Below are 27,566 nucleotides of genomic sequence, written 5' to 3' on the forward strand. Positions count from 1 at the left end.
GTATACGCTAAATGCAGCGGAACTTTTACCATAACAGCATTTGTAAATTCTGAATTGCAGCCCACCTACTTTGAACCCCCAACTGTGTGAGTTTGGTTTTCTGAAGGAAAGGATGCTGCTCTCACCTCCAGAGGTGTGAAGAATTGGCAGTCTAGTAGAGCCATGTGTCTATGGTGTGCACAAAATGTGGATTCTGTGGCCAAATCAGTTTGGGAAACAATGGATTAAAAACTTATATAAATTTCATGGCTCATGACTTTTCAAAGTCTAACATTCTTGTGTATGCTATGAACTTACAGGAGAAACTCATTCAGGAATACCTCCCAAAGTAATTTGGCCACAATAGTGTTTTTCTCAAGGAGCATTTCTCTGAAGATTAGCACTCTCTGGAATAGTGCCCCATTATGAGAAGTGTCATCCTAATAACGCATTTGATAAGGTAATTATTGTTAGTTGCAGCTCTCTTTTGTGAGCAGCTGGCAGTAAATGGAATCAGACGCCTCCGGCTGTCCACTTCTGCCACGTCTGCCCCACAGTGCCTCTCCCATCCGACCCCCCAGCTGCTGCCACTTCCCTCATCCTCACACTAATTCTCCCTCCATGGGCTTCTACAACACCTTCCTGGTGGGACCTTCTGGCTTTAACAACTGCTTACTCTGGTCTCCAACACATGGCCGTTACATGAAACTTTCTAAACGAAATACTGTTTCATACCTGCTGCTCTGCTAAGGAGGGTAGGCTTATGAATACCCACAGAATAAAATCCAAATACCCTCCAAGGTATTCAAGACATACACACTTTGACTTGCCAATATCACCTCCCTCTCTTCCTACCCTGAGGTCCGGTGGTCCTCCTACTGACTATAAGAACATCTTTCTCTTAATATCTTTCACGGGAGGCCAATAACCTGGGCCCCCTTCTGTCTGTCTAACCAGCTCCAATCAATTCTTCAAGGACAGGGCACTTCAAGCACCACAATTTCCTCATTTTAAAACCCCTTCAATGATCCCTGTGGCTCAGTGACTCCTATTTCTGAAAGTCTTTATCACACTCATTGACCTTCAGTTACACACTGCTTTTCACAGATAGAGGTTTGGTGCCATGAATCTGAATGTCAACCTCATGGAGAGAGAGGCCATGTCTTACATAAACTTCTATTACTGAGGACCCAATCATACCAATTTACACAGGGAATGAATTCCAACGAAAGAAAAGGAACTGTACAACCAATCTAGCAAATAAAAGAGCCTATATATTTAGTTTTATAACCTAGAATTCAGACACTCCCCTTTCCTGTCACTTCTCTTTAAAGTGCTTTAATTCTTTCCAGTATTCTCTACAATATCTCCATATTAGATATATCTAATTGTTTAAATAAGAAGATTAAAGAAGTCAGCAAAGCTATTATACAACTCATCCTCTCCTTTTAATTATTTTCCTTTGATGTCAAGGATAAGTCATTTTCTTTCACTTCAAAACAGGAATTAGCACTTACTTTTGTAGTATTTTCTCTTCCCAACATCTATCTATGTGGCCAACCCTTTGTAGCAATACACCTTTCCCCTGAAAATTCAAAAGCCAGCAGTCACCACACCTTGCATTCTCTTGTTGGGATGGTTTTTGAGTTGTTCCGACTATGGAAACTGTCGATGCAGCTCTGGAATTTCTTTCCAATCAAGGCTTCATCTTCCCAGCTGCACTCTGAATAGGGCAGTCCCATCCATTTGCATAGATATTCAGGTTCGTTGGAAGGTGCCGGCTTCCGACTGTGAGCTATTTCACATATAAAAATTTACAGATCAGCAACTGTCAATTAAAGGAGAGGAGTGACACTCTGTTTTATGTATAACCAAGGAAACACCATGTGGCAAAGCTGTATATATTCTGCAAAACATGAACTGCTCTTAAATACTAAACAGTATTTACAAACAAGTTGTCTTGCTTACCTGGAAAATCTGTTTGACCCAGTGTAGATTTGCTCGTCTTCACAGCTAAATAAATGGAAAGCTGGGTAAGTTATCACCATAACCAAGAAAACGGTGACATTTTAGGTCCTATGAATAAGAGTACAAATATACTCTACTATCTCACATCTTCAAAAAAGAAAAGAAAAAGCAGCCTATCTAGCACTTACCCCATCTCTCTGTTCCCCCTTTACAACAAGGCTCCCCGGGGGAGCTTTCTTCATACTGTCCCCTCACTCTCCCCTAAAGCCACCCCATCACGCCTGTAGCCCCACCACCTCATGGGTCCATCTCCCCAGGGCCAGGCCTGCTGCCAAGCTGAAGGATCAAGTCCCAGTCCTCTGTGACTGGCAGCGCCTCCTGCTGCCGGAGCCATGTGCGTGAATCACCTGGCTCCCAGCACACCTCCCTCTCCTGGCCCTCCCCCTATCTCACTGGCTGTCCTTTCTCACTCTCCTCTGCTGGTTTCTTCCTGACTTCCAAAAGCTAGAATGCCCTCAGATTTCTACTCTCACCACATACACATTCTTGATTATCTCATTAAACCTTAGGCTTTAAATACTATCTACATACAGATTATATTCTCAAATTTAAATTTCCAGCCCAGAATGAGTTCTAAACTCCAGACTCATATATGCTACAGCCTTCACAATACTATCCACTTAGATGACTGAGAAGTATATCAAACTGACAAATATCAAAATACGTTCTTGATTTTCTGTTCCAAAAATTAGCTCTTCCCTTAATCTTTCTATTTCAGTAAATGGTACCTCTAGTCTCCTATTTGCTCAGGTCAAGAATCATGGCACCATCCTTGCCACCTCTTTTCCCCCATCTCTAAATCTACCAGCAACGCTTGGTAGCTTTTCCTTCAAAATAAATCTAGGCATCTGTCTATTCTCCAAAAAGTATACCTACAAAAATGCATTTTTAAAAATATTTATTTATTTATTTATTTATTTGGTTGCACTGGATCTTAGTTGCAGCAGGCAGGCTCAGTTGTGGCATGCATGTGGGATCTAGTTCCCTGATCAGGGATCGAACCCGGGCCCCCTGCACTGGGAGCGCAGAGTCTTAACCACTGTGCCACCAGCGAAGTCCCGCATTTTTTCAATATATATACATTACTCCCAAAAGAAAAAGTTCTATTATTCCTGGTGCTCAAACACTGCTTAGGTGAGTTTCCATGTACTTACCTATTACTCTTTCTACTATCTGATACTGTTTGTTTAGCTCTGAGGCCAGCTCTTGTTGGCAGTTGAAATATTCTACATCTTCAGGAGAAACTTTCCCTAACCTGGACAGAAGACAGACAGAAAAAATAAATACTTATTAGATTTGGGGGATCCATACATATCTATCAATGCAAAGTCAAGGTAGGAAAGGAAACTTAGTCTTTACTTTCATATGTCCCTTAGTAATCTTTTACTAATAATTAGACCAGAGATTTTAAGAAAAACATGAAAGACTTATAGAAAACACTAAAAACCTTAGACTTATAGGACACACCAGTTGTTCTCTCTGATGTGGCCCATTAATAAAGAAACCTAAAAATAACTATTTGGGGTGATGAATTCATGTGATATTCATATATTTTGACAGACAAGGACAATAAAACTCTTCCAGATTTACAAGAAAACCTACCTTTTTTCAAATATGTATGGGCTTTAGGCGTGACTGTGGCTTTTTTAGAAAACCAGTTATTCATACTTATAAAACGACAACACCAGCAACTTGACATTGAATACTGCTAAAGCTTTCAAGGATTTTTAAAATTCTAATTGCTTTACAAACCCACATCTTAGGGATACATATTTTTGTTTTTGACTCAAAGAAAAAAGTTGCTGATTTACTGAAATAGCATATTTTGCATAGTAACAAAACAGGAATTGGAACCCATTTGTCCCTATTCCTAACACAAAATAACCTCACCACATGACACTGACACATACGTCTTCGAGGGGAACTTATGCTTCTTTTTGCCAGTTTAGGTGTGTGTATGCTGTGACCCCACATTATGTCTCAGATGCAACCTAACATGTTCAAAGCTGTAAGTAAACTACAAACAACAGGCTATCACAGTTTCAGAACATTTCTGTCACATCCTTTCTGTAAACTGTGTAAAACCAAGATTAGTTTTAAGTACATGATAACCCAGAGAGTTCTAGAATATTAACTGCTGACATCCAAGGTACCCCAGCACAACCACAGAAAGTTAACAAGGTGCTTAAGTACGTTATCCTTGGACTTGGGCTGCCAGAATTCCAATCCTGGGCCCTCTCACAGAGTTGCTCTGTACCTCACTCTTCCCACAAAAAAACATTTTGTTCAACAGTACAAATCTCATAGGATTACTGTGAGGATTAATGCGATCATGTGTGAAAAATGCTCCATAAGCTAGTTATTCTTAAACTCTACAGACTTGGTGGCTATACACAAAAATATATACTATCTTCAGCTCAAAGTTTTATAAAACGTAATCGTGGATGCCTCCACGTTCATTCAGATGCTAAAGGCAAAATTTGATATTCTAGATAGCTGTGTTCTCCATGGACTAGTTAAAAACCTTCCCTTCCTCCAGGCTATATTATATATTTTTGTGCATACTATATATTTTTGTGTATAGCCACCAAGTCTGTATTTCTTTTATCCAGGATGGATAATGTACCATTGCTTGATTTCATCCTCTTTCTTCTTGAAGTTCTCTAGTTTTTTTAGGCCCTTCACTTTCTGCTGCTGTAAGGACTCTTCACTCTCCCACGTGCTATGGATATACGACCAGCCCTTCCACTTGATGAGGTACTGGACTTCGCCTTCATCCTTTTCAGAGTCAAAGTCGCCACTAGGGTCTCCGTTAGCTTCAACTGCATATACAGTAGTAGAAGCTCCAGTGGCTGAAAAAGGATTGTTATATTTTAAAAAGTATATTAAGCCAGACATTGAAAAGCTTCCCAAATAAACAAATGTCTAAAGAGTCTCTTTATGGATGAAGCACCAAAATCCTTTGACTTGAAATAAGCAGAAATTCACAAACAATATAGAATGAACATGATCAACAATTTCAAATATTTTCATGATGCAAACCCAATTTTTACTACTTAAAACATTACAAAATTTGCTGGTGAAATCAAAGAAATCTCTGTATCCAAACACAATAAAAATGGAACAGCAATATCCTTTTGTTTTGGTTCCTACTACCTCAGAAAACAAATCTGTCTCTCTCTCCAGGAATATTAAGAACAAGGTAAGAGAATTTAAAATCTCCCCAATTACTCATCCACCCAAAACTCCCTGTTAACTCTCTTAACCTTAAGTAAGGCTGGATGAAAAAAAAAAAAAAAATACAAAGAAAAATGAATTAGGTATTATTTTGATATTTCCTATATGGAAAGGTTACTTTAAAAAACTGAGTGTGAGGGCTTCCCTGGTGGCGCAGTGGTTGGGAGTCCGCCTGCCGATGCAGGGGACACGGGTTCGTGCCCCGGTCCGGGAAGATCCCACATGCCGCGGAGCGGCTGGGCCTGTGAGCCATGGCCGCTGGGCCTGCGCATCCGGAGCCTGTGCTCCGCGGCGGGAGGGGCCACAGCAGTGAGAGGCCCGCATACCGCAAAAAAAAAAAAAAAAAAAAAAAAAAACTGAGTGTGAGATATCTCAATTTGGATATAAAAAATTCTTCACTACTGTCCAAATATGTATTTAACCCGTTTGACACTTATCACAAGGAGGTTCAAAAACAAATAACTAGATTTACTTAATATTAATAATCAACAATCTCTGCTGCATCACTGGTTTTTAAGATATTAAAACATCTTTAACCAGCTCAATTTTAAAATCTCAAAGACATATGGGACACAGTCCTATAGTCTCAGGTCAGTTTTTCTGTGGGTCAGAAAAACTTCCACGTTTCACAACAAATACGGGCACGGACTGAAATTCATCACTTCAGAGCTGAATACATAAAAATTTGGGCCTTACTGAGCAGATATAAAAAGTAATTTGCTAGCTTCCAACGGCAGGGAAGGGGCAGCAGGTATCACGTCTGGCCGCAAAGGTGGCAAGAAGCCCCTGAAGCAACCCAAGAATCAGGCTAAGGAGATGGGCGAGGAAGGTGAAGCATTCAAGCAGAAACAGAAAGAGGAGCAGAAGTAACTCAGGGAGCTAAAAGCAAAGGCCAATCGGAAGGGTCCCTGGCCACAGTTAGAATTAAGAAATCTGGCAAAAAGTAAGCTGCTCCTTGTGCATGAGGCAATGATGATCCTTAATTCCATTCCTGTTTAAACATCTGGATTCCCTGCCATAACATCTGTTGCCACCTATGGCAAGAATGAAGTGTTGTCTTCACATACCTCCTTTTTTTCCCAGCCTTGAATCTAAGACCTTTTCAATAGTTTCACTATTATCCTGCTGTTCATCAACTCCTTCTCCAGTCATTTCAATGAGGTCATCTGAGTCAGTCTCAAAGTCATCGTCTTCTTTATAACTGCATGAGGAATAATGCCAAATAAATGAGAAACTATCTTTTCAGATTCAAACACCACCATACATAATATCATTAGGTCAAGGAACCATACCCTTTTGGCCCCAACATGCTGTCGTGCAGATCAGCCACGATAAAGTGGGCTCGAAGTTCTTTTTTTTTTCCTGCTTAAAGTATTAATTCATGTTCACAGATAGCTGCAGGAAGGCTAATTCATATTTCAAAATAGAAACTGACTACAGTGATTTCTGTAAGCAACACATAGAAAACTACTACAAAGACACTCCTATGTTTTCATTTTTTAATGAGATCATTACTATGTATAAACAAGGAAACAACTACAAAGAAAGAAAATACATGATAAATGAAAAAATTACTACTATTCGATAAAAGCGGAGCAATAGTTCTAAGATAGAATGTATCAACCCTGCATTTTGTCTCCCAATAACAAGAATATGAAATTTAAGTATTCTCAAGTTACTGAGCATACTTCCTGGTAATAAAATATTAAAATGTAACCTTCCGCCATATATTAACAACAAATGGTTTGGGAGTTACAGAAGAGAAGAACACAATTCTGGATGTAGTACAGCTGTAGGAGGAAAAAGTGCTAAGCTACATATTAACATACTCAAAACCTAGTCTTAGCTTTCCAAGTATTAACTGGATACATTGAACAGGTTATTAATAACTCCAGGACTCAGCTTCACCATCTTTAAGTAGACCAAAAGAAACCTGCATGTCCTCTAAAAGCAAATTAAATACCCTTTGATTCATATAAAGTAAAATATTTATGTTTGCATATATCTATTCCTTTATTTCATTTTCTAATGCTTCATATCATATCGTAAGCTTGATAAGATTATTATATCCAAATACATAAGGTGAAACTTAAAAGAATTTGCCTGATTCAAAGAGCAATTCAAAAGTGAAAATACAATCCTAATGTCCTTCCTAAAAAAGGATGTTATGAAATGAAGATAACATCACTACCACCTCAACGAAACATGAACTTGAAATAAAGCAGTTCTCTTCATAGGAATGAAGGCTTGAAATGAGTTATCACTATTCTTTCCATATTCCTATTGGCCAGAACCATTCTTTTTGCAAGAACCCTGACCAGATTTCCGAATGTAACCTCAAGACACAGGTCATTATTTTTACCTATCAAATGCCTAATCCTGGGCTTATCAGAACCAAGCTCTAGCCAAATACACTATCACCTTCCCTTCACACTAATGAAAACCTTCTGGGGCATCACCTACCTAACATTTTTAGCCGCTCTGCGGCGAGTCTGCCTTTTGGGAGCTTCATCATCTTCATCCTCATCATCAGAAGAATCTTGCTTTTTCCTCTTTCCACGCTGAGTCTTAGGTTGCTTTTTAACACGAGGTTTGGGCATTGCTCTAAAATGAGAAAAGAAAAAATGGCAAAGTCCTCACTTTATCATCTGTTGTCTACTTCAAATCTATATGTTATTTCCCAGAGCAGGGTTCATATACAGGAATTAACCAGGGGAATGTTAGACATGAATATTCCCAGGTCCCATTCCCTGAGATTCTAATTCACTAGAGATCTGCTTCACTAGAAACTTGAAAGTGATTCTACTGCTGATACCCTTCAGTCATTTATAGGAATACAGTCAGCCCTCTGTATCTGCAGGTTCTACATCCACATATTCAACCAACCATGGATCAAAAATGTGTTTGCAAAACAAAATTCCACCAAGTTCCAAAATGTAAAATTTGAATTTGCTGAGCATTAGCAGCTATTTACATAGCATTTACATTGTATTAGGCATTATAAGTAATCAATAGATGATTAAAAGTATACGGAAGGAGATGCACAGATTATACAAAAATACTATAGCACTTTATATAAAGAAGCAACTTGAGCATCTGCAGATTCCGGTATCTACAAGGGTCCTGGAACCAATTCCCCACAGGGATGAAGGGACAACTGTACTGTGGGCTCTGAGGCAACGGTGAGCAACTGTTCCTCAGGATCACCTGACATAAAAATACACATGCAGGGCTTCCCTGGTGGCGCAGTGGTTAAGAATCTGCCTGCTAATGCAGGGGACACGGGTTCGAGCCCTGGTCCGGGAAGATCCCACATGCCACGGAGCCAACTGGGCCCGTGAGCCACAACTACTGAGCCTGCGTGTCTGGAGCCTGTGCTCCGCAATGAGAGGCCGCGATAGTGAGAGGCCCACGCACCGCAATGAAGAGTGGCCCCCACTTGCCACAACTAGCGAAAGCCCTCACACAGAAACGAAGACCCAACACAGCCAAAAATAAGTAAATAAATAAACTCCTACCCCCAACATCTTCTTTAAAAAAAAAAAAAAAATACACATGCAGCACGTTGCTGATGGCAGCTCTCTGGTGGGCAATTTGGAAATATCTATCAAAATTACAGGGCTTCCCTGGTGGCGCAGTGGTTGGGAAACCACCTGCCAATGCAGAGGACACAGGTTCGAGCCCTGGTCCGGGAAGATCCCACATGCCGCGGAGCAACTAAGCACGTACACCACAACTACTGAGCCTGCGCTCTAGAGCCTGCAAGCCACAACTGCTGAAGCCCGTGCACCTAGAGCCTGTGCTCCGCAACAGGAGAAGCCACCACAATGAGAGGCACGCACACCGCAAGGAAGAGTGGGCCCCGCTCGCCACAGCTAGAGAAAGCCTGTGTACAGCAACGAAGACCCAATGCAGCCAAAAATAAATAAATAAAATACATAAATTTAGTTTTTAAAAATTACAAATATAACAATATTAGTTCTGGGAATTGACTTTACAGATATAGATTGATAAAGGCACAGTAAGGTATTCACTGTGGTATTTGCAATAACAAAAGATTAGAAAAACTAAACATTCATCAACTAGGAACTAGTTCAATAAACAGAATACTACACACCCATAAAAAAGGGAGTTTTCTGTATATGGATAAGGAAAGATTTCCAAGATAATGAAAGAAAAAATGCAGAAGATGATGCATGGAATGCTATCATCTTTATAAAGGAAGTAAAGGACAAGAAATAACTACACATACATTTTTCTCCTATGTACATAAAATATACCAGGAAGGCTACCTGAGAGACTGTGCCCTGCCACAAACCAATGGAACGGACTGAGGAGGTGGCCCCTCTAGTGACTTCCCTGCAGCCATGACTGAGAGCCACAGACTAGGAGATCTCAAAAGGAAATCCCCAAGTCCTCCATCGGTGGTAAACAGGTGAAAGGAGAAAGAGGGAGACAGAAACTCACAATAATAGTCACCTGTTTCTCTCATACCTGCCATAACCAACACTAACACAGACAAACGATCAGATTCAATAAATGATGGGTAAAATCTAGAAGACAGAACTGGAGTGGATTCCAGACCTGAGAACTGAAACTGAGAAGAAAGGAGACAAAACGCATTGATGAATTTCCCTGCTGGGGTGGGAGGTGAGGGGTCAGGTACAATGTCCTAAGCCAGGGATTGACACAGGTTTGCTGTAAATGGCCAGAGGATAAGTATTTTTTACTTTCTCAGACAAGAGGCAAAGTTGAGGCCATTACATAGGTACAAGAGAAAATAAATTAAACAATATTTTATTGACGAAAGTCAAAATAAAATAATAATAATCATTGAGTACTTTTTTGTGTGATACAACATCTACTAACGAGAAGAACAGAATCCTTTTTGAAGGGATAACATTTCACTTCGCTAGGGTTCAAATTTAGTGTTCCCCATCACCAAACTACAAATGTTCACCTATAAAAGCTACACTGAGTTCGCAGGCCATACAAAAAAACAGGTGGTGAGTGGGATCTGGTCCAAAGTCAATATGTGCCAGACGCATCCTAAGCAATACTGCAAGGAGGTAAATTTTCCTGGGGCCTCTCTGCCTCCTGCCTTCCATTCCCCATCACCAGTACCTTTCATTGCCATTATGTCTGATCAAAAATTACCAGTTTCCTCTCATCTCCACCTACTTCCTTCCCTGCACAGATTCTCTGCTTAACGTTATAAAGATTATGAGAACAGGATAATAAACAGTAACGTATGCTTTGAACCAGCCAATTAAACTTAACAATTAGTTCTCCCAAAAAGAACTTGTACATTAGTCAAATACACAGGGAGCTTTTTTTAAGAGTGGAAGATAGATTCGCTCCTCATAACTAGTCTGCCTGGAGTATGAACAGTAAGATCCACTCTGAGCTACGTACCATGCAAACACACAAAATCAATATAAGTAGCTCAGTAATTGAATTACTTGCTAATGATGCAGGCTGGCAAGAAGTTAACCAGGCATTCAAAATCCGGAATCACAACACACTGTACCCCATCAATTAAGGCCCTCAGGCTAGCACTACATCGTCCTTCTCAATCTAACACAAACTAAGCTCAACCAGAAGCAGAGATGTTCAAGCAAACACTGCACCTTCTGGGGACAGGTCTTCTGGCTTTCACTTTTTTTTGCTCTGGTTCGCTCTCTGCACTGGTGCCTTGTTCCTGTTCATCTTCTGAGGGCTCCCGTTTCCATTTTTCTCTGTGATCAAAAGCAAAGCAAAATTTTTTTTTCTAAAAGAATTCTTCAAGATTGTTTAGCTTGAAGAATCTGACAAATCTGACAATCTGATTAGCCAAAAAGGCAGAACATGTATATTTTAGATATTATGCTAAAAGATTTGTTCTAGCTCCATTTAAATTTTGGTTGTGTTCCTTCCTGGGCTGTGTAATATCTATTCCTATTTTATATCTGGTATCAAAAATAAATGAAAATGGAAGCTAAGACTGTATTTTTTTAAACTATTTGTTCTGAAAAAAAAAATGCTGCTAAATCTCTAATATTCTATTTTTATTTACTACTATCATTGACCAGATTGAAGCCATAATATATACAAAATCGGAGGTTCTCAAATTTTAGCATGGACCAGAACCACCTCAAGGGCTTATTAAAAGAGATTTTTGGGCCACAGCCAGTTTCTGATTCAGGAGGTATAATGTGAGGCCTAAAAATCTGAATGTTAACAAATTCAAATGATGCTGATACTAATAAGAGACTTGAGAACTACTGTACTAGTTATTTTAACATCTTTAGAATATACTGAGAAAACAATCCCCAAAACTATTTTTCAATGATAAATCTCCTACCTACTAAATAACCTGTTCAACTAATGAAGTAGTTTGCAATAATTATTAAATACAGTAGGTGTTCTTTTGCTCCTCAAGATTGTAAAAGACTTCGGAGAGCCATATCCTATAGGTGCCCTACTATCCCCAGTTTTTGAAGTTTACTTGAATACCAAACAAGACATCACATAAACTCAGCTCATTTCTCACCTGCAGGGAAGAAGGAAGGAGCATATAGAATAGCTACTGGGCATGAAATATCTAGAGGAAAAAAAAAACTTAACAGGCAAGAACCTGGGGTTCTCTCTAAACAATTACCATTGTGCCTCTGGGTCTGTGTATAGAAAATGAGGTTATGCTAAAGACAACTCTTGCCAAGTTGCAAAGTCAAATCAATATTCTTCATGGAAGAGGAAGTCAAAGTAATAGTGGAAGAACTTTCCTAAAAGGTCCAGGAGCCACCCTGCACTTGAATTAGTGGAAACATTTCGGGAAAAAATGTTTTTCAAGCCTTCCATGAAAAGGCAGTGGAGCACTTCTACGTACATTACTCAAGTTCTACTGGCACTACCATTTACCTAATAGTAGGTCACTCTATGTGGGCAGGGTATCTTTGTACCAGAGCTTAGCACAAAGGCAGGCAAATGGAGATATATCTTTGTTAAATAAAGAAATAATTAAAGAATGAGTCCTGAGCTTCCCTGGCGGCACAGTGGTTGAGAGTCCGCCTGCCGATGCAGGGGACACGGGTTCGTGCCCCGGTCCGGGAAGATCCCACATGCCGCAGAGCAGTTAAGCCAGTGAGCCATGGCCGCCGCTGAGCCTGCACTCCGCAACGGGAGAGGCCACAACAGTGAGAGGCCCGCGTACGGCAAAAAAAAAAAAAAAAAAAAAAAAAAAAAAAAAAGAATGAGTCTTATCAGACTGTCAGACAGGTAGGGTGCTTTTGGAAGCAGACTGGTAAGATATTAAGGCCTACTATTGTCACCTAATATCCTTCACTCTCTCTTTAAAGCAAACTATACTCTGGGTACCTGCTTTATTCTCCTTGCCTAGAGCCTCGTACAATAAATGTCTGCTAAGGAATCCAAGGAATAGATGGTGACGGCCAGGAAGGAAAAAAGGAAGATGTCTCCAGCAATTGGGAGATTGGCACCTAAGTCTCCCTTGGGCCAAGTCCAGAACAGTTTACCCTTTAGAAGGAACTCACACAGTCAAACTGGAGAGAAGTGGTTTCACAGGAAACAAGCTTGAAAGAACATGCACGTAAGACCTAAGGGAGAGCAGATCAGATGAGAAAGATCCACAGTCAAGTATTATTTGTAATTTACATAACTCTGCCAGAAATTGAGAATCTGTATCAGGGTAGCTAATAAGGTCCACTTCCATAACTTTAGGAGACTAAACTGGCAGTAAACACTGAGAGAATGAATGTTGAGTCTAGTTTTCCAGTTAAACTGCAGATTTGTAGACTTACAGACAACCAGGACGACTTAGAATCTCCCAATATAAGAATGTACAAAAAATTAGCAAATCGTCTGGTCCAAAGGCCTCTTCCCAGGTAGGGGGAAACTCAAGACCAGGGAGAACAAGCTGTTTGGTACATGTAAAATCCCCAGCCCTGCTACTCTCAACCATAACCTACTGAAGACCACAGAATCTGCAAACATTAAAACCAGGCTTACACATTCTGGGAGGATCTGAACAATCAGAGGCCTAAAAGATCTAAATGAGTTTTATGTATGTGTATTTGAAACTGGCTGGATTGCTTCAAATTTCATTTTAATTTTCCAGAATTGGGGGGGGTGGGGGGTGGGGAGTAAGTTACAACCAGCAATACTAAGTCATTTCGTATAAGGGGTGAAAAGGGCAATCAATTACAAAAAGATTACTGCCCAACCCTGGCTCTCCAACAGGTGAAACCGATGTCCACTTCTAGTTTGCTAGCTTCTCATATAATGCAAATTTTATGAGGGAGACTCCCTGACTAAGCCATATATTATATGCTCGGCTACAATGAAGTCTAAAATATGAGATCGTGATTAAAATATTTTTCATACATTAAAGGAGACTTGAATTGCCAGATCCAGCTCTAAGAGGCCATCAAATTTTGGGAACTGGGGAGAAAAATACCAAGATTTGGCCACTGAGGCCTCAAGGCAATATAAATAGGACAAAGTCAGAATGCAAGTTAACTGGGTATAGTTTTCTTCCTTTACTAAGAAAAGGTGGTTGGTGGGACACAAATCAAATCTGAACTGTAAAGGAGGGAAAGAACAAAAGCCATTTTTAAATAAAATGGGCCTAAACTCTGGTCAAGAGCCACTGAGGCTTCCTATTAACTGCCTCTAAGAGCTCAAAGAAGGGAACTCCTTTCTCCTCCACTTTAGAAGGCAGGTAAGGAAAAGAGGGAAAGAGTTGCTTTAACTTCACTGATTTTCAGTATATTTTCCCGAAGAGAATGCCTTTCAGTACCAAATCCCAGTGAAGAGAGGAAATCTGGGGCTAAGGAGGATTCTCTTCCACTGTCACAGGACTGTGACAGACTTTCAATTCAAAGCAGTGGAAAGTGAGAAATAACTATAATCCCAGGAGAATAACTTCAAATGATTACAGCTGAAATACTTTTTAAAATTCCAGTTGGGAGAGAGGGTTTTGGAACCACTGTACAGTGGGGTTAAGCACCACTGGGACCATAACGAGTCCAGAGAAATCCCATACAACATTTCACAAATTAGGATAATATGAATAGGGACTATATTAAGAAGGGTTCAATGATCAAAACAGCATGAGAGGGTGAAGTAGAACTCAAAATTTTGTTTGTATGACTTTAAGTCATGGGTTACAATCTCAAATACCCACTGGGGCCAGGTAAGGACCGTAAATGGGGTCAAATGGAGAACTCACAGCCTCTCCAAAGGTTACAAAGACCAGTGTTATATGAGGCAGCATTGACAGCTTTTCGCAAAAAACTAGAAATCTAGATTCTTACATACCATCCCCCAATTTTCAACACTGCCAACTAATTCAAAAAATGTTTTCCTCTTCTAAGCTTTTAAAATGCTAATTCACATGACTCAAGGAGAGTTACTCCCTTCCAAAACTGTACCTTCAGAAGTGTCATGTCATAAAAGCAAAGAAAGTCTGTGTGAGTGCTCTAGATTAATGAAACCTGACAACTAACACATATTTAACCCTACATTGGATCCTGTCCTGGGGGTGGAAAAATATTGTGAAAGACATTATTGGGTTGACTGACAAAATGGGAATATAAATTAGACAAAGGGGTTGTAGCAATGTTAAATCTATTTACGTTAAAACTGTATTGTGCTTATGAAAGAAAACATCCTTATTCTTAGGAAATACACACTTATTACTCGGGGGTGAAAGACCTTGATGTATGAATCTTAGTCTGAAACATGTGTGCAATATATAAGTGAGCACACACAACGATAAAGCAAATGGGGTAAAAATGGTAACCAATGGTAAATCTCAGTAAAGTACACAGGCATTCTTTGTACTACTCTTATTCTTACAATTTTTCTGCAGTTTGAAATTAATTCCCAAAGAAAGTTTAAAAATGGCTCCTTTTGGGCTTCCCTGGTGGCACAGTGGTTGAGAGTCCGCCTGCCGATGCGGGGGACATGGGTTTGTGCCCCGGTCCGGGAAGATCCCACATGCCGCGGAGCAGCTGGGTCTGTGGGCCGTGGCCGCTGGGCCTGCGCGTCCGGAGCCTGTGCTCCGCAGCGGGAGAGGCCACAGCAGTGAGAGGCCCGCGTACACCAAAAAAAAAAAGAGGCTCCTTTTAAAAACTTTAATATAATCTGCAGGACAGGGTTTCAGAAAAACACTTCCCTGTGCTAATACTTCAAAATTTCCACTCCCTTTGAGTGAGTCTCTCAATTCTGAAATTCATGTGCACACACACTGGGTTCTGTTACCCTTGCTAAGATCAGAGGCCCCTGTAGTGCTGTGCCTTGCAACCTGAGCCTTAGCCGTTGTAGGACCTCCTCTAAATAACATTAGAAGGGAAGAGGTCCCCATAAGCCCTAGTACTCTCCAGGTGCCCAGAGAATGACAACAAGTGAGGACAGCACAGGGCCCAAATAAACAAGCATGAGGAGAACCTCTGCTTATGCTAAGTTCCTATGGAAGCGCCCAGGGGTAGAAAAGCAGCATCACAGAAGACACAAACCCCCCACAAGGAATGAAAAGGTTCTACTCAAGGGAAAGAAAGGTTCATGAAGGCCACTGAAAGTTGCCAACTTTGGTGAGCTCTCAGGATTGATAGGAGAGGGAAAATAAATATAGAAGCCAGTCAAAAGAGTAAGTCTGATGTGTTACACAGGGACTGAAAAAATGGAAGGCTTCTCCACACCCAGATAAAGCCATTAAAATGAGGAGTTCAGGGACTTCTCCAGCAGTCCAGTAAGTAAGACTCCACGCTTCCACTGCAGGGGACACGGGTTCGATCCCTGGTTGGGGAATTAATGCAGCACAGCCAAAAAAAAAAAACAGAAAGAAAAACACTGAGGAGTTCACGTTTTCAAGTACAGCCCATTTAGATTCCAGCCAAGAGAGCAGCAGAATGTAGCCAGACAGTGGAGGAAAAAGCACATGCATGGACTTCCCAAAAGCTCCCAAAAGGCCATTAGCCTGGGAAGCTGAGAACAGAGTCTCCCGAGCAGGCCCTGGGACTGGGGAACAAGAGCCTTCTGAGCTGCCAAGAAGTACAGGCTTGCCTACAGTTATCATTTCTCCAACTCTAACGAAAATGAAAATCATATGCCCTCTGGGCAGGGCAATATTAAATACTACTTGACTTTTCTTAGCATAGTTTCTAATAACCCTGTTAGGTCAGCAGAATAAGTATTACTCGATTTTGGAGAGGAGGAAATGGATTTTTAAAACTCACATTACTTTGCTTTAGGCCAGACACTTAAATTAAGGATCACTAATACTTTAAAACAGAGAATATATAACTGGGGCTCTCAGTGGGAGCCAAGGATAATCGTTTACCATGAGAACCCCCTGAATTTGTGTGCAGTTTTGAGTATTCTTCTGAGGAGACGGGCTGTAGAATTCAGTTTGTCAAAGGGATCCACACATTCCCCCCAAAAAAGATTTTTTAAATTATTTCTCCCCTCCAAAAAAAAGTCAAATTTTTTTTTACCATAAGTAGAATTTTTTAAGTTTTAAAATAACAAATATATAATCTGTATCATAAAGGGATTTCACATTAAGCCTATGAATTAAAATTTTCTGGCTTATGAACTGCAATAGTAAAACTACATGGAAACGACAATGTGAAATTTCATACTAAAATGGGTGTCCAAACAATATAACTTTGCCATGCCAACACAAAGAACAAATGAAAAAGAAAAACAGCCAATCTAAATGTGTTCCTTGTTTATCTAGAATAGAATGCCAAATGCCTGTATGTTTGATATTTGTGCACATTTTTAAGAAAAAAAATAATTGGGCTAACTGGGCAAATCAGATGGAATAACTGGGGTTTGCCCCAAAAAGTAGCCTAACACCTACATGTGAAAAACTAAGAATCCTGGGCTTCAAATGCGACTGCTGCTGCAGCAAATTTAGATGAACAGGAATCCAATATAGCAAAGAGACAGAAGCGGACTCTGGGCCCTGGGGTGCACTACAGACACAATGAAGGCAGTCCCAGAAATGCTCACATGTTCCAAACTACCAAATTAAGGAATTTCCCCCATGAAAGACTTACTGTTTTTTCAGCTGCCTCTGGCCTCTTCTTTTTGGGCTCCCACTCTCAGACCCGCTACTTGCCTTCAGTGTGTGAGGAGGAAAAAATGATTACAGACTTTAATTCACAGTTATTAGGGATAACACTACCCCCTGGTTCAACAATCTACTCAATATATTCAATATGAGTCTTTAGACAGAAAGAAACCTAAGCCATCTGATTGGTGGTGCTCACTTTTCTTTTGCTTTGAAAATTAATTTGCCTGTTACTGCTGAGTTACCTCTAACACCAGGAAATATTTCTTTCAGCTTGACTTCTGAAAGAACACAGTCCAATAAAATTTTCTGTGACTATGGACATGTCCTGTATCTGCTGTGGCCCACAGAGCAACCAGCAGCCACATGTGACTGAGCCCCTGAAATGTGGCTGGTGTGACTAAGGAATGGATTTTTCATTTTACCTAAATTTAATTAATATACATTTTAAAAGACACATGTCTAATGGCGACCAAAGTGGATGCTGCAGATAGAGACTGTCACACAAAAATGCCACACATTTAGTGTGCCATTAAAGGCGGTGACTAATGGCAGTGACTACGGACCTGTTTCATTTCAGACTCATTAAAGAGTATGTTCAGTCATGAGCCAGCAGCCCTCTGCTAACAGCACTAGGCAAAGTAAGTTTACAGTCACAGACATTTGAACACCTCTTTTTTCCCCCAAGTTAAGCAAATTGGCAAACTACTCCCATTGCTGTTAGGCTTGTGCCCTACAGAGAATGTGTTAATTTATACACAAAAGAGAAAAGATGCGGTTGGTTATAACAAACATGGAAAAAAGAAAGGTAGCTAAGGTACACCGGCTCAGAGGTCACTGAAAATAAAACACCATAATTGCAATGCAGGTGGTTACAGTCAATTAAATTTTTTAAGTGTATTTACTACCCCAAACTCACTAACCTTTGGCTACTAATATTTAACTTTCATCAGAAAGATATTATATATTTAAGAATATCAAAGTTCTCCTAAGAATGCAGAGGGGACATTTCACTGAGAGACCAAAGAACGTGTCTTCAGAACGCAGTCTATAAACCTAACGTAGAAGTAAAACTTAAGAGGATTTCCGCAAAAACATCACACAAACTGAGAAAAGGTCTGATTCTACAGAAACAACAGAACCCAGTACATAACACTAATTTTAAAAACCATCAATCTATTCAATCTGTGACAATTTGATCAGAGAGTAAATATGTGTTAAACATTTTATATTGCACATTAAAAATGAACTAGGAAACCAAATTTAAACCATTTATGTATAATAAAATACTTAAGCAAACTCTCCTTCCTTTCTCAGCAATAAATCTGAAACTACTTCCACTGTTACATTTACTTGGTTACCCAGGTAACAAAATCTAGAAGATTTAGAAACTAGATATTTTAAAAAGTAAACTTCTTGCTATAATCAACTGCACTATGAGAAACAAAAAAAAAAAAGAGAGAGAGAGAGAATTCAAGTCCAGTTCTATATAATACTCTAACTCTCTACTACAGCATCATTCACTATGACATGATCTTTCTGATAATTTTATTTTTTTAAAAGCCACATGTGGCTTTTCTTCTGTATTAGATTGAGAAAGCTCACTTTCGAGTCACTTAACTCCCATGCCTGAAGTTCAGTCTCATTAATGGTAACACATATCAGAGTCAAAAAGGATAAGGTGTCTGAATGTATCACCTTAAAACATTTGTTTTTCTTACCTCCTCCTTAATATTAAATCGTGATGGTTCTTGTCTGCTTCGGTTTGACCGCCTAACCCCATAAACATCAGGATATTCTTCCCACATCTGTAAAATTAACAGACCACGCATGAATCGTTTTTTCTTGACCCATTTACTATTTACATTACTAGAACATGTATTTCAATTTAAGAGAATTCAATTAGTTATTTCGTTATATATCAAAAGGGTTGTTTTGTTAGCTTTGTTTATGAGACAGTGAAGGACCATCTTTAAAAAGAGTAAGGCATATTATCCGAGAACTCATTAAAGTTGTAATGATGCCTCTTCATTACTAAATGGCATTAAACAATGCTCACCCATTGTTAAAATATAAACTTACAGTTGAATAATATGGCAACATAAGAGAACAACTACTTCCACTAAAGACAAAATATTTACTGATGAATTTTAAGTCCCTAATGCTTTCAGTTTCAGCTTTGACTACACAAGACTCATCTGAGAAACAAAAAAATCAGCAGGGCCCCACCACCAACTCTCATTAAATAAGGATCAGTGCATTTACATATTTTTTTTTTAATTCCTCAGGATGTGCAACATGCCAGATACAGGCAAATTCGGTATTTCTAACATTTAGCTAGAGGTTCTCAGAATGAGACCCACTGGCACCCTTGCTCTAGCACACTTCATTTTATTCCCTAACAGTAGTTAACCCTTTGCCTTTAAGACCTGATTTTTTGTAACAATCCTCACTAGTAATCAAAGTTTAAAGAGGAATCAGTTGAAGAGAACATTTTTTTCACAATACACTGACACCATTTTATTAAAAGACTCAAATCAATAAATATAAAAAATTATAAAAGGCCCCCCTTCTTCCACTTCTAACAATTAGTCTAACCCCTAGCCTCACTCTCCTTCCCACAGATAACTGTTAATAGGTATGTTGTGTGTTCTTTTAATGAAATCAATCACCTATAGGCAAAATGAATTTAAACGGATTGTGGAACAATGAAGTGAAGATGCTCAACAGGAGTTAAACATATAGAAGAGATGCTTGAAAGCCAAGATTAGAAATGTGGGTTTGTCATCGAAACACGGGTGACAGCTAATGTCATGAAAATATCTGGAGTGAAGCAAGAGGAGAAGCCACAGGTTGAGGCTCATAATGAAATGTGTGGAAAGTGGACCCCCCAAAAGACAAAAATGATGAAAGACGATCCAAAAACACATAATGTCACTAAGCCAAGGAAGGACATAATCAACAGTGCCTTTAAAAAAAAAAAAAAAAAAAAAAAAAGCCAAGTAAGCTGAAGAAAAACAAGGCCTCCAAAGGTAACAAGCATGATGTTCTAGGAATAGGCATTTTTGAACTAGAAGCCATATAATCATGTAATCCAGCATCCTCAGTTTATAAATTCAGTTTATAAAAGTAGAAAATCCTTAACAACCTTAGAATAATGAGTTGGAGGACAAAAGGTCCAACCAGGAGTCAGTAATAACCAAGCAGAAGGAAATCTAGGCAAAAGATGCAGCACATGCCAAACACTCTGAACAAATGGGGCAGAGAAAGGAAGGCAGCAAAGAGCTTTGCTCTAGTGCTGCCTGCCAACCCCTCCCCCATCCTTTTTTGGACCTCTCCTAGAGCTATGAAATGACTCAGCACAGGTATTTATGGGGCTTTTATTAACTGGGTGGCTCAATGCTTTAAATGGCACTACATCAATTAATTTTACCATTTAAAAATATTAGACAGGCATTCAGGCTCACCTGTTGGGACTTTATCACAGTATATACTGTAATGCATACATCCTAAAATCATCTTGTGTTCCTGTTTGTCCTTTTGAGGGCTAATGATATCTAATTCAACTATTCAATAAAAAGCTACCATGTGAAAGGGACGTGTGTACAGAAAACAAAGAGCTTTCTTTAGCTCATTTTAGAATAATAATTATTAAAGTCACAATCCAATCATTCTAACTGGCTAGTACATTCATCCATGTATTTATTAACTTTTTGGAACTTATCACCTTAACTTTAAAATATTTCTGCCTTAAAAACTGTACTTCTTCTATCTTAAAATTCAGTCTTATTCCCCTTTATCTCTTTAAAGGGAGTTTATATATATATATATAAAAAATATAGTCTTACAGTTAAACTGTAAATTCCAGACAGTGAGCATGATTTCAGTAAAGTTTTAAACATCTGACACAAGTCGTGTTTTCTATGGCTTCCTTTACTCTCTGCAAGTAAAGAACTCTCCCCTGTACAGAAGAAAGTTCAAAGATGGCCAAGCAAGACCTTCTGCAGGTAAATTTCTGAGCTGAATGACACTCAGAGAAGATCTCTAAGTGGTACTTCTACATTCAGGGTCTTTCTGAAATAGGTCACCACCTGAAATGTCTCTTGTGAAAGGTCCCCACACACTGAGTAGGCAACAAAGCACAACACTTGAGTGTTAGAAGGTCACTTCTCTGGTGATGAGTTAATTAGCAAGGACAGCTTTCATTTTCCTATCCCTAACACTACTATCAGCATTCCCCAACCTCCCACCAGCTCTTAAGCGTCACTTACCATTAAGCAATGACTATGCTGGGAATAGAAGAAATGAAATAACACAGTTAATCCCAATTCTGTCTCAAGAGTTAAAGCAGTTTTTGTTTTTTTAATTTCAGAACTGTTGAAGCTATTTTGTAAAACCTGCAGATAATTTTAAATTGTTTGTATCGCTACGAAAATCTTTGTGCAGATGTAGGTTTGTATTTTAGAAGAAAAACTGATTTAGGATAAAGCTTTTAGTTTAAGACATTTTATTTCTAAATTTCTAAAAGCAATCTTTTTTATATTTTCAGTGATTCTAACTTAATACTCTCAAAAGGGAATTTTAAAAGATCAGCTGCATTTCTTATGACTAACTAGACCAAGTCATTAATTCTTCCCCAAAAGGGACGCATCCTAAAGTTTGGACATCAATGAAAAAATGCTATGCAACTCAATTTTTGCCTTTTTGCATTCTCTGCTGGAAGATTCTCGATAAGCAAAGAATACCTACATTGCCTAGGTACAGATAATTTCTTTTCTGTGAGGAGTATTTCTCCTTCCATTCTTCAATAGAACAAAAACTACCCTTATTCTTGAATTGGGATTATCCATCACACTACAACTGCATTCCACAATCATCTGTGAATGACTTTCTCTGGTATAATTCAGTGCTATATTAAAATATATATATTTTAACCACCTTTTTTAAATGTTAAAAATCAAAACAACAAAAATTGGTCTTTCTGCCCTATAATTTGATGGTTTATGTAATTATTTTCCTTACAGCCCTGTGTCTAACGAGTAGAGCAGAAAGCATTCCCCATTTAGACCCACAGACAGTACATTATCAGAAAAGGTGGCTGTAGATGAGTTTTCATTATCAAGATACACTAAGGAGTTTTCCGTGGGAAACAAAGGTCTGCTAGCTGGTCCTAGCTCACAGCACGTTTGTACTGTACAGCAAAGCCGATACCTTCTTCACATCAGCTATCCGTTCCTTCTTAGAGGCTGGCTTCTCTTTGGCTTCTGGAAGAACTGGCTGGGATTTGGAACCTCCCGATTCACTTTCAGATTCTGACTGACTCTCCGAAGATTCAGAACTACTGTTTGACTCGCTGCCATGTCCACTTCCTGGATCGCTGCCCTGCTCACTCTCCGACTGGCTGCCTGAGTCTGAACCCGAAGCTTCTTCAGACGCTGAATGACTTAATTAAAAAAAAAAAAAAATTAAATATTTAAGAACTGCCACATAAATCTGTTTTAAAATAAAAATCCTAGTATTAATATGACAACAGATAGTAATATCCTAGCGTTAATGTGACAGCAAATAGTAATTTGGTAATACAAGATCAAAATTTTCTAGTTCACTTTCATAGTCTTATTTGCAAACAATGTCATTAATCCCATTCTCAATGTCCCTAATAGCTACTATTTCCTGAGTATGTACATGATGCCATATGCCACCTAATTTATATAGATTAGCTTTTTTAAAAAAAATTAAAAGGGGGATATTATTTTGTCCTTCATTCAGATGAGGAAAAACTGAAGCTCAGAAGTAGTTAAATAACTCTCCCAAGATGACACAGGTAGGATTTGAAACCAGGTCCATCTGTCTGAATCTACTAAGTCATATTTGTTCATCATTGGTCCCTCCCTCCTTAAGATGAAGACAAAACCAAACCAAAATGAAACGAATGAAAAAACAAACAAAAAAGGAACCAACCCAGAACAGAACAAAACCAAGGCAGAGTCACCCAAAGAATAAAAATACAATCTGGTTGCAATCATCCAATCAGTGGTTCTCAAAAATAGGTGAAAATTAAAACATACACACGAACCCCAAACCAGAACTCCTGCCTTGAAATCTCCTGCAGTGAGTCCCAGACCTGGTAGACTTATAACAGAAAAGAATAAACAAAGAGCCTAACCCAATGAAGACTGCCATTGGCTTCCACACACCCCCACCCTTTCCTCATTCCAAACCCCTCCCAGGAAAGAGCAATGCTAAGTAGGTAAATGAAAGCAGAAGCCACACACACACACAAAAAAAAAGGCGGCCAGGGAAGACTGAAGGCAATATACCACCCCCTGTTCTCCAACAGTTAAAAAGTAATTCATGGGCATGCTGGTAGGAATATAAGGATACTCTAAAGCAAAAAGACCTAAAGTTGATGCACTCTACAGGAATGAAGTGTACAGCTCACTCAACTCTTCTGCTTAAAAACTATTTTTTCATTTAGGAGAGGCAGAGCAGAGGAGGAGGCAAGCAGCAACCCACAACCTAGAGTAACATCAGCAGAAAGGACCCCGAGTTTAGCAACCAGAAGATAAAAGACACACGGCAGGAAGCCAGAAAGGCTCAAAAAAAAAGACAGAGAGAGAGAGGCTTTGTATTTTTGTTATTTACCACCACTCCCTTCCAAACTAGAAATGAGGCCCTATCACTTGACAAACATGTCCACAGAATGAACAGGAGAGTACACTGGGAATGGGAACTGACCCAAATGTTCAGTGTGATCCACAGCAAGCACAATGCAGTTGAGGGGACTTTAGTTAAGATGAGAAAGCAATGAGAATAAACGGAGGGGGAGGGCGTCTACTTTGGGAAGGGGAGCAGAAAGGGAAGACCATTTATTAAGTGCCTGATCATCTAACAGGTGCCAGGCAATATGATGAGTACCTTATATGTTCATTTTGCTTATTTCCCAGAACAACGCTTTTAGACACTATTATTCCCATGTGAAGGATGAAAACATTGAGAAGTTTTAAATAACCTGGTCAATGACAAAACTAGTAAGTGCTGGGGGAGTCGGGGAAGGGAGCAGGAATTCCACCTTAAGTGTGGCTCTAAAAAGCTCATATTCTATTTTACCACAAGAGTTCAAAGCCTTAGACTCAGAAAATAAACCTTATCCCTGTTACACAACATCCAAAACCAGTCAGGCATCCCTGTAACAGCGACTGAGTACCTAGAAGGCCTCATTATACCTACTGACTCCTTGGTCCTTTGCACAGTAAAGCTGACTAGTCCAGCTAACTAAGGCATCTTAAGTCACTTATTCTCCACCTGTGACCACTCAGAAGGTCACCAGGCAAGAAGAAAAAAGAGGAAGTACAGTTAAAAGGTGTAGGCTCTGGCCTCCATGGCTTGGGTCTCCGTCCTAGATCATCTCAGGCCTGTGCCCTCTTCTAACCTGTGACATAAATCATTGCAAATGTGATGGAAACATCCAATGCCAATTCCCACATCAGGATGGATGTGTGTGTGTATGAATATCTCATTCTCTTTGAACTGCCTCATAGGATGAATACACTACATTTATTTAAACCACCCCCTTATTAATGGAACATTTAGGTTATTTTTAAACTGTTCTCTTAACCAACAAGTGACAAATATCCGTGATACACTTCCATATCTCCATATTTCTGAGTATTTAGATTTCCAAATTGTTCACTATAACCAATAAAACTATAAATATCTTTGTATATATGCCTTCATGTGCAGCTCTGTATTTGTGTTTGTGTAGGAAAGTGACCTATGGAAACATAAAAATACATATAACACCTTTTAGGTAAAAAACACGTCTATGTGCATAAATACATTTTAATCATCAAATTGCTAACAGTGGTTTACTCTGTGGGATGGGTTATTTGAAGTGCCTAGTGGATTCCGTGAACTACTTACTGGTGCAATTAGAAAAAAAAAAAAAATGCAATTAGAAAAAAAAAAAATTAGTAACTCTGAAAGTCAAACCCAAGAAAAGATAAACATCAAGTTTACAATTGTATTTACCTCTGGGGGTTGAGGGAGGCAGATGTAATCAGAAAGTGATATTGGTGGGGGACTTCCCTGGTCGTCCAGTGGTAAAGAATCCACCTTCCAATGCAGGGTTCGATCACTGGTCAGGGGGAACTAAGATCCCACATGCCACAGGGCAACTAAGCGCGTGCCACAAACTACAGAGCCCATGCACCACAACTAGAGAGAGAAAATCCGCACGCCACAAGTGAGAGACCCGCGCAAAAGGAAGGGCCCACGCCACAATGAAAAAAGATCCTGCACGCCTCGACTAAGAGCTGACGCAGACCAAAGGAAATAAAAAATGATATTGGTGGGTTTTATGACTGAGGCTGAGTGGTTGAGTTCATAGTCATTCGTTATGTATTAATTTTAGTGATTCATAAAAAATCCAACGAAAAGAGTCAAATTCAAGTCAAGGGGTGTTAAGTATCCCCAATCCTATACAAGATGAGCTAAAGATATTCGGGCTTCCCTGGTGGCACAGTGGTTGAGAAGCTGCCTGCCAATGCAGGCAACACGGGTTCGAGCCCTGGTCTGGGAGGATCCCACATGCCGCGGAGCAACTAGGCCCGTGAGCCACAACTACTGAGCCTGCACATCTGGAGCCTGTGCTCCGCAGCAAGAGAGGCAACGATAGTGCGAGGCCCGCGCACTGCGATGAAGAGTGGCCCCCGCTTGCCACAACTAGAGAAAGCCCTCGCACAGAAACGAAGACCCAACACAGCAAAAATAAATTAATTAATTAATAAACTCCTACCCCCAATATCTTTAAAAAAAAATGAGCTAAAGATATGAATGAGAGTGAGACCAAGTGTTTCTTTTTTTCCCCATCATTTCTGAAACAAGTCAGATTTCAGAGGCCTAAAATAATATTCGGGGGAAAAAAACGTTTTTAAAAATAAGCCTTAATAAAGGCATAACTCAATGAATTTGCATACTTCTCCTAGGAGGACAAGTTTCTAAATGTTGAAATAGAAAAAGAATATTTAGGAAAAAACTATAAATACCTTCACATTTAAGGCACTGACGGTCTAATTATTCATTCAAAGGGCAGGATATTTCCTGAAATATTATGCAGATTCACTATTAATGCCGAATGATAATACTAAATACTATCAACATTAAGTTGTAGCTTATAATGTTGATTTAAGAGTAGGAGATGTGGGACGTCCACAGGACTGAAAAAAGTGACAAATCAAGTTAGTGGGTGAGTAGTCCTTTAGCTAAGCTTTCACCTAAAGTAATAAAATTACCTGATTTCCAATGGCATTAATAGTTATAAGGCAATTAAAAATGGAATTTCCAGGAATGATTCGCCACCATACAGAATCCTCATGAAAAATAAGTTTACCTAAAAATTACTCAAAACCTAAGTTGCAAACAAGTTTTATAATTTTTGAACAATCATCACAAGGGAAATAAATACAATGCAAAAATAAATAAAAGGGACAAGTCAAAATTGGGAATTTTTCAATTCCAATAGAAAAATGTTTATTTCAAAAAAAGCTTAACACTTCTTTTCACTCACTGATCAAAAGGATTTGACATCTCTTCAAAATCCCTTTTGAAGCTGGCAAAAATGGAGTGATTAACTGTCTCTTACAACTAGACTCTGAAAACAAGCAGCATTAATAGCTTTTGTTCCATTTTTAATTTTTAATCACCGCTTCCCAAATAACCACAAGAGGGCAGCACAGCAACACTTCGCTACACAGCAAGCCTGTGGGTTCTCCGCCCAAGAGCTGCCATTTCAGCACTTACTGGGTACTGTTTATTTTCCTAAACTTACAAAATGGCTGAACTGCTTGGCAGAGCTGGATTTTTTTGTTGGTGGTGGTGGCGAAAGCAAAATCTGGTAAAAACGCAAAGCCATCTACACTGGAATTCCATAAAGTTTATCTCCAGACTATGTTCTATCAATATTAAAATAGCTAACATTTGTGGAGCACTTCTGTGCCATTTGCAAACATTCCCCTCTAATCCTCTTCATTTTACGTAAGAGGCCTAGCCCAAGTGTGTGTATATCATCCCCCAGCCCCACAGCCTGAATTATGAAATCCACACTACTATTAACCTCTAAGTGGTGTCGCAGTCCCTGTCATAATCAGTTAAACAGATTATTAAACCACCCAACAACAGATTAAGGCCAGAATCATTCCAAGGGTGGTGCAGGACAAGTCCTTCTCAGTCACTTCTATGTGTC

General features: G+C 39.3%; 1 protein-coding gene across 12 annotated transcripts in view; it reads right to left on the reverse strand.

The window, feature by feature from the left end:
* CHD2 (chromodomain helicase DNA binding protein 2) overlaps positions 1-27,566 on the reverse strand; it is a 135,879-nt gene that overhangs the window by 82,302 nt on the left and 26,011 nt on the right. For 5 of the 12 annotated variants that reach the window (XM_067029549.1, XM_059056114.2, XM_067029551.1 and 2 more), the window contains 11 exons: positions 22,535-22,766; positions 19,045-19,131; positions 17,310-17,371; positions 12,777-12,839; positions 10,875-10,982; positions 7,708-7,848; positions 6,312-6,445; positions 4,634-4,859; positions 3,162-3,262; positions 1,948-1,992; positions 1,596-1,774 (listed from right to left, as the gene is read on the reverse strand). In XM_067029549.1, coding sequence (XP_066885650.1) covers positions 1,596-1,774; positions 1,948-1,992; positions 3,162-3,262; positions 4,634-4,859; positions 6,312-6,445; positions 7,708-7,848; positions 10,875-10,982; positions 12,777-12,839; positions 17,310-17,371; positions 19,045-19,131; positions 22,535-22,766 — 1,378 coding nt within the window. The remainder of the gene's footprint in view (positions 1-1,595; positions 1,775-1,947; positions 1,993-3,161; positions 3,263-4,633; positions 4,860-6,311; positions 6,446-7,707; positions 7,849-10,874; positions 10,983-12,776; positions 12,840-17,309; positions 17,372-19,044; positions 19,132-22,534; positions 22,767-27,566) is intronic. The other 7 variants (XM_067029550.1, XM_059056116.2, XM_059056115.2 and 4 more) reach the window with 2 other exon arrangements.

The sequence above is a fragment of the Kogia breviceps genome, chromosome 3 (assembly GCF_026419965.1).
Source record: "Kogia breviceps isolate mKogBre1 chromosome 3, mKogBre1 haplotype 1, whole genome shotgun sequence".
NCBI lineage: Eukaryota > Metazoa > Chordata > Mammalia > Artiodactyla > Physeteridae > Kogia > Kogia breviceps.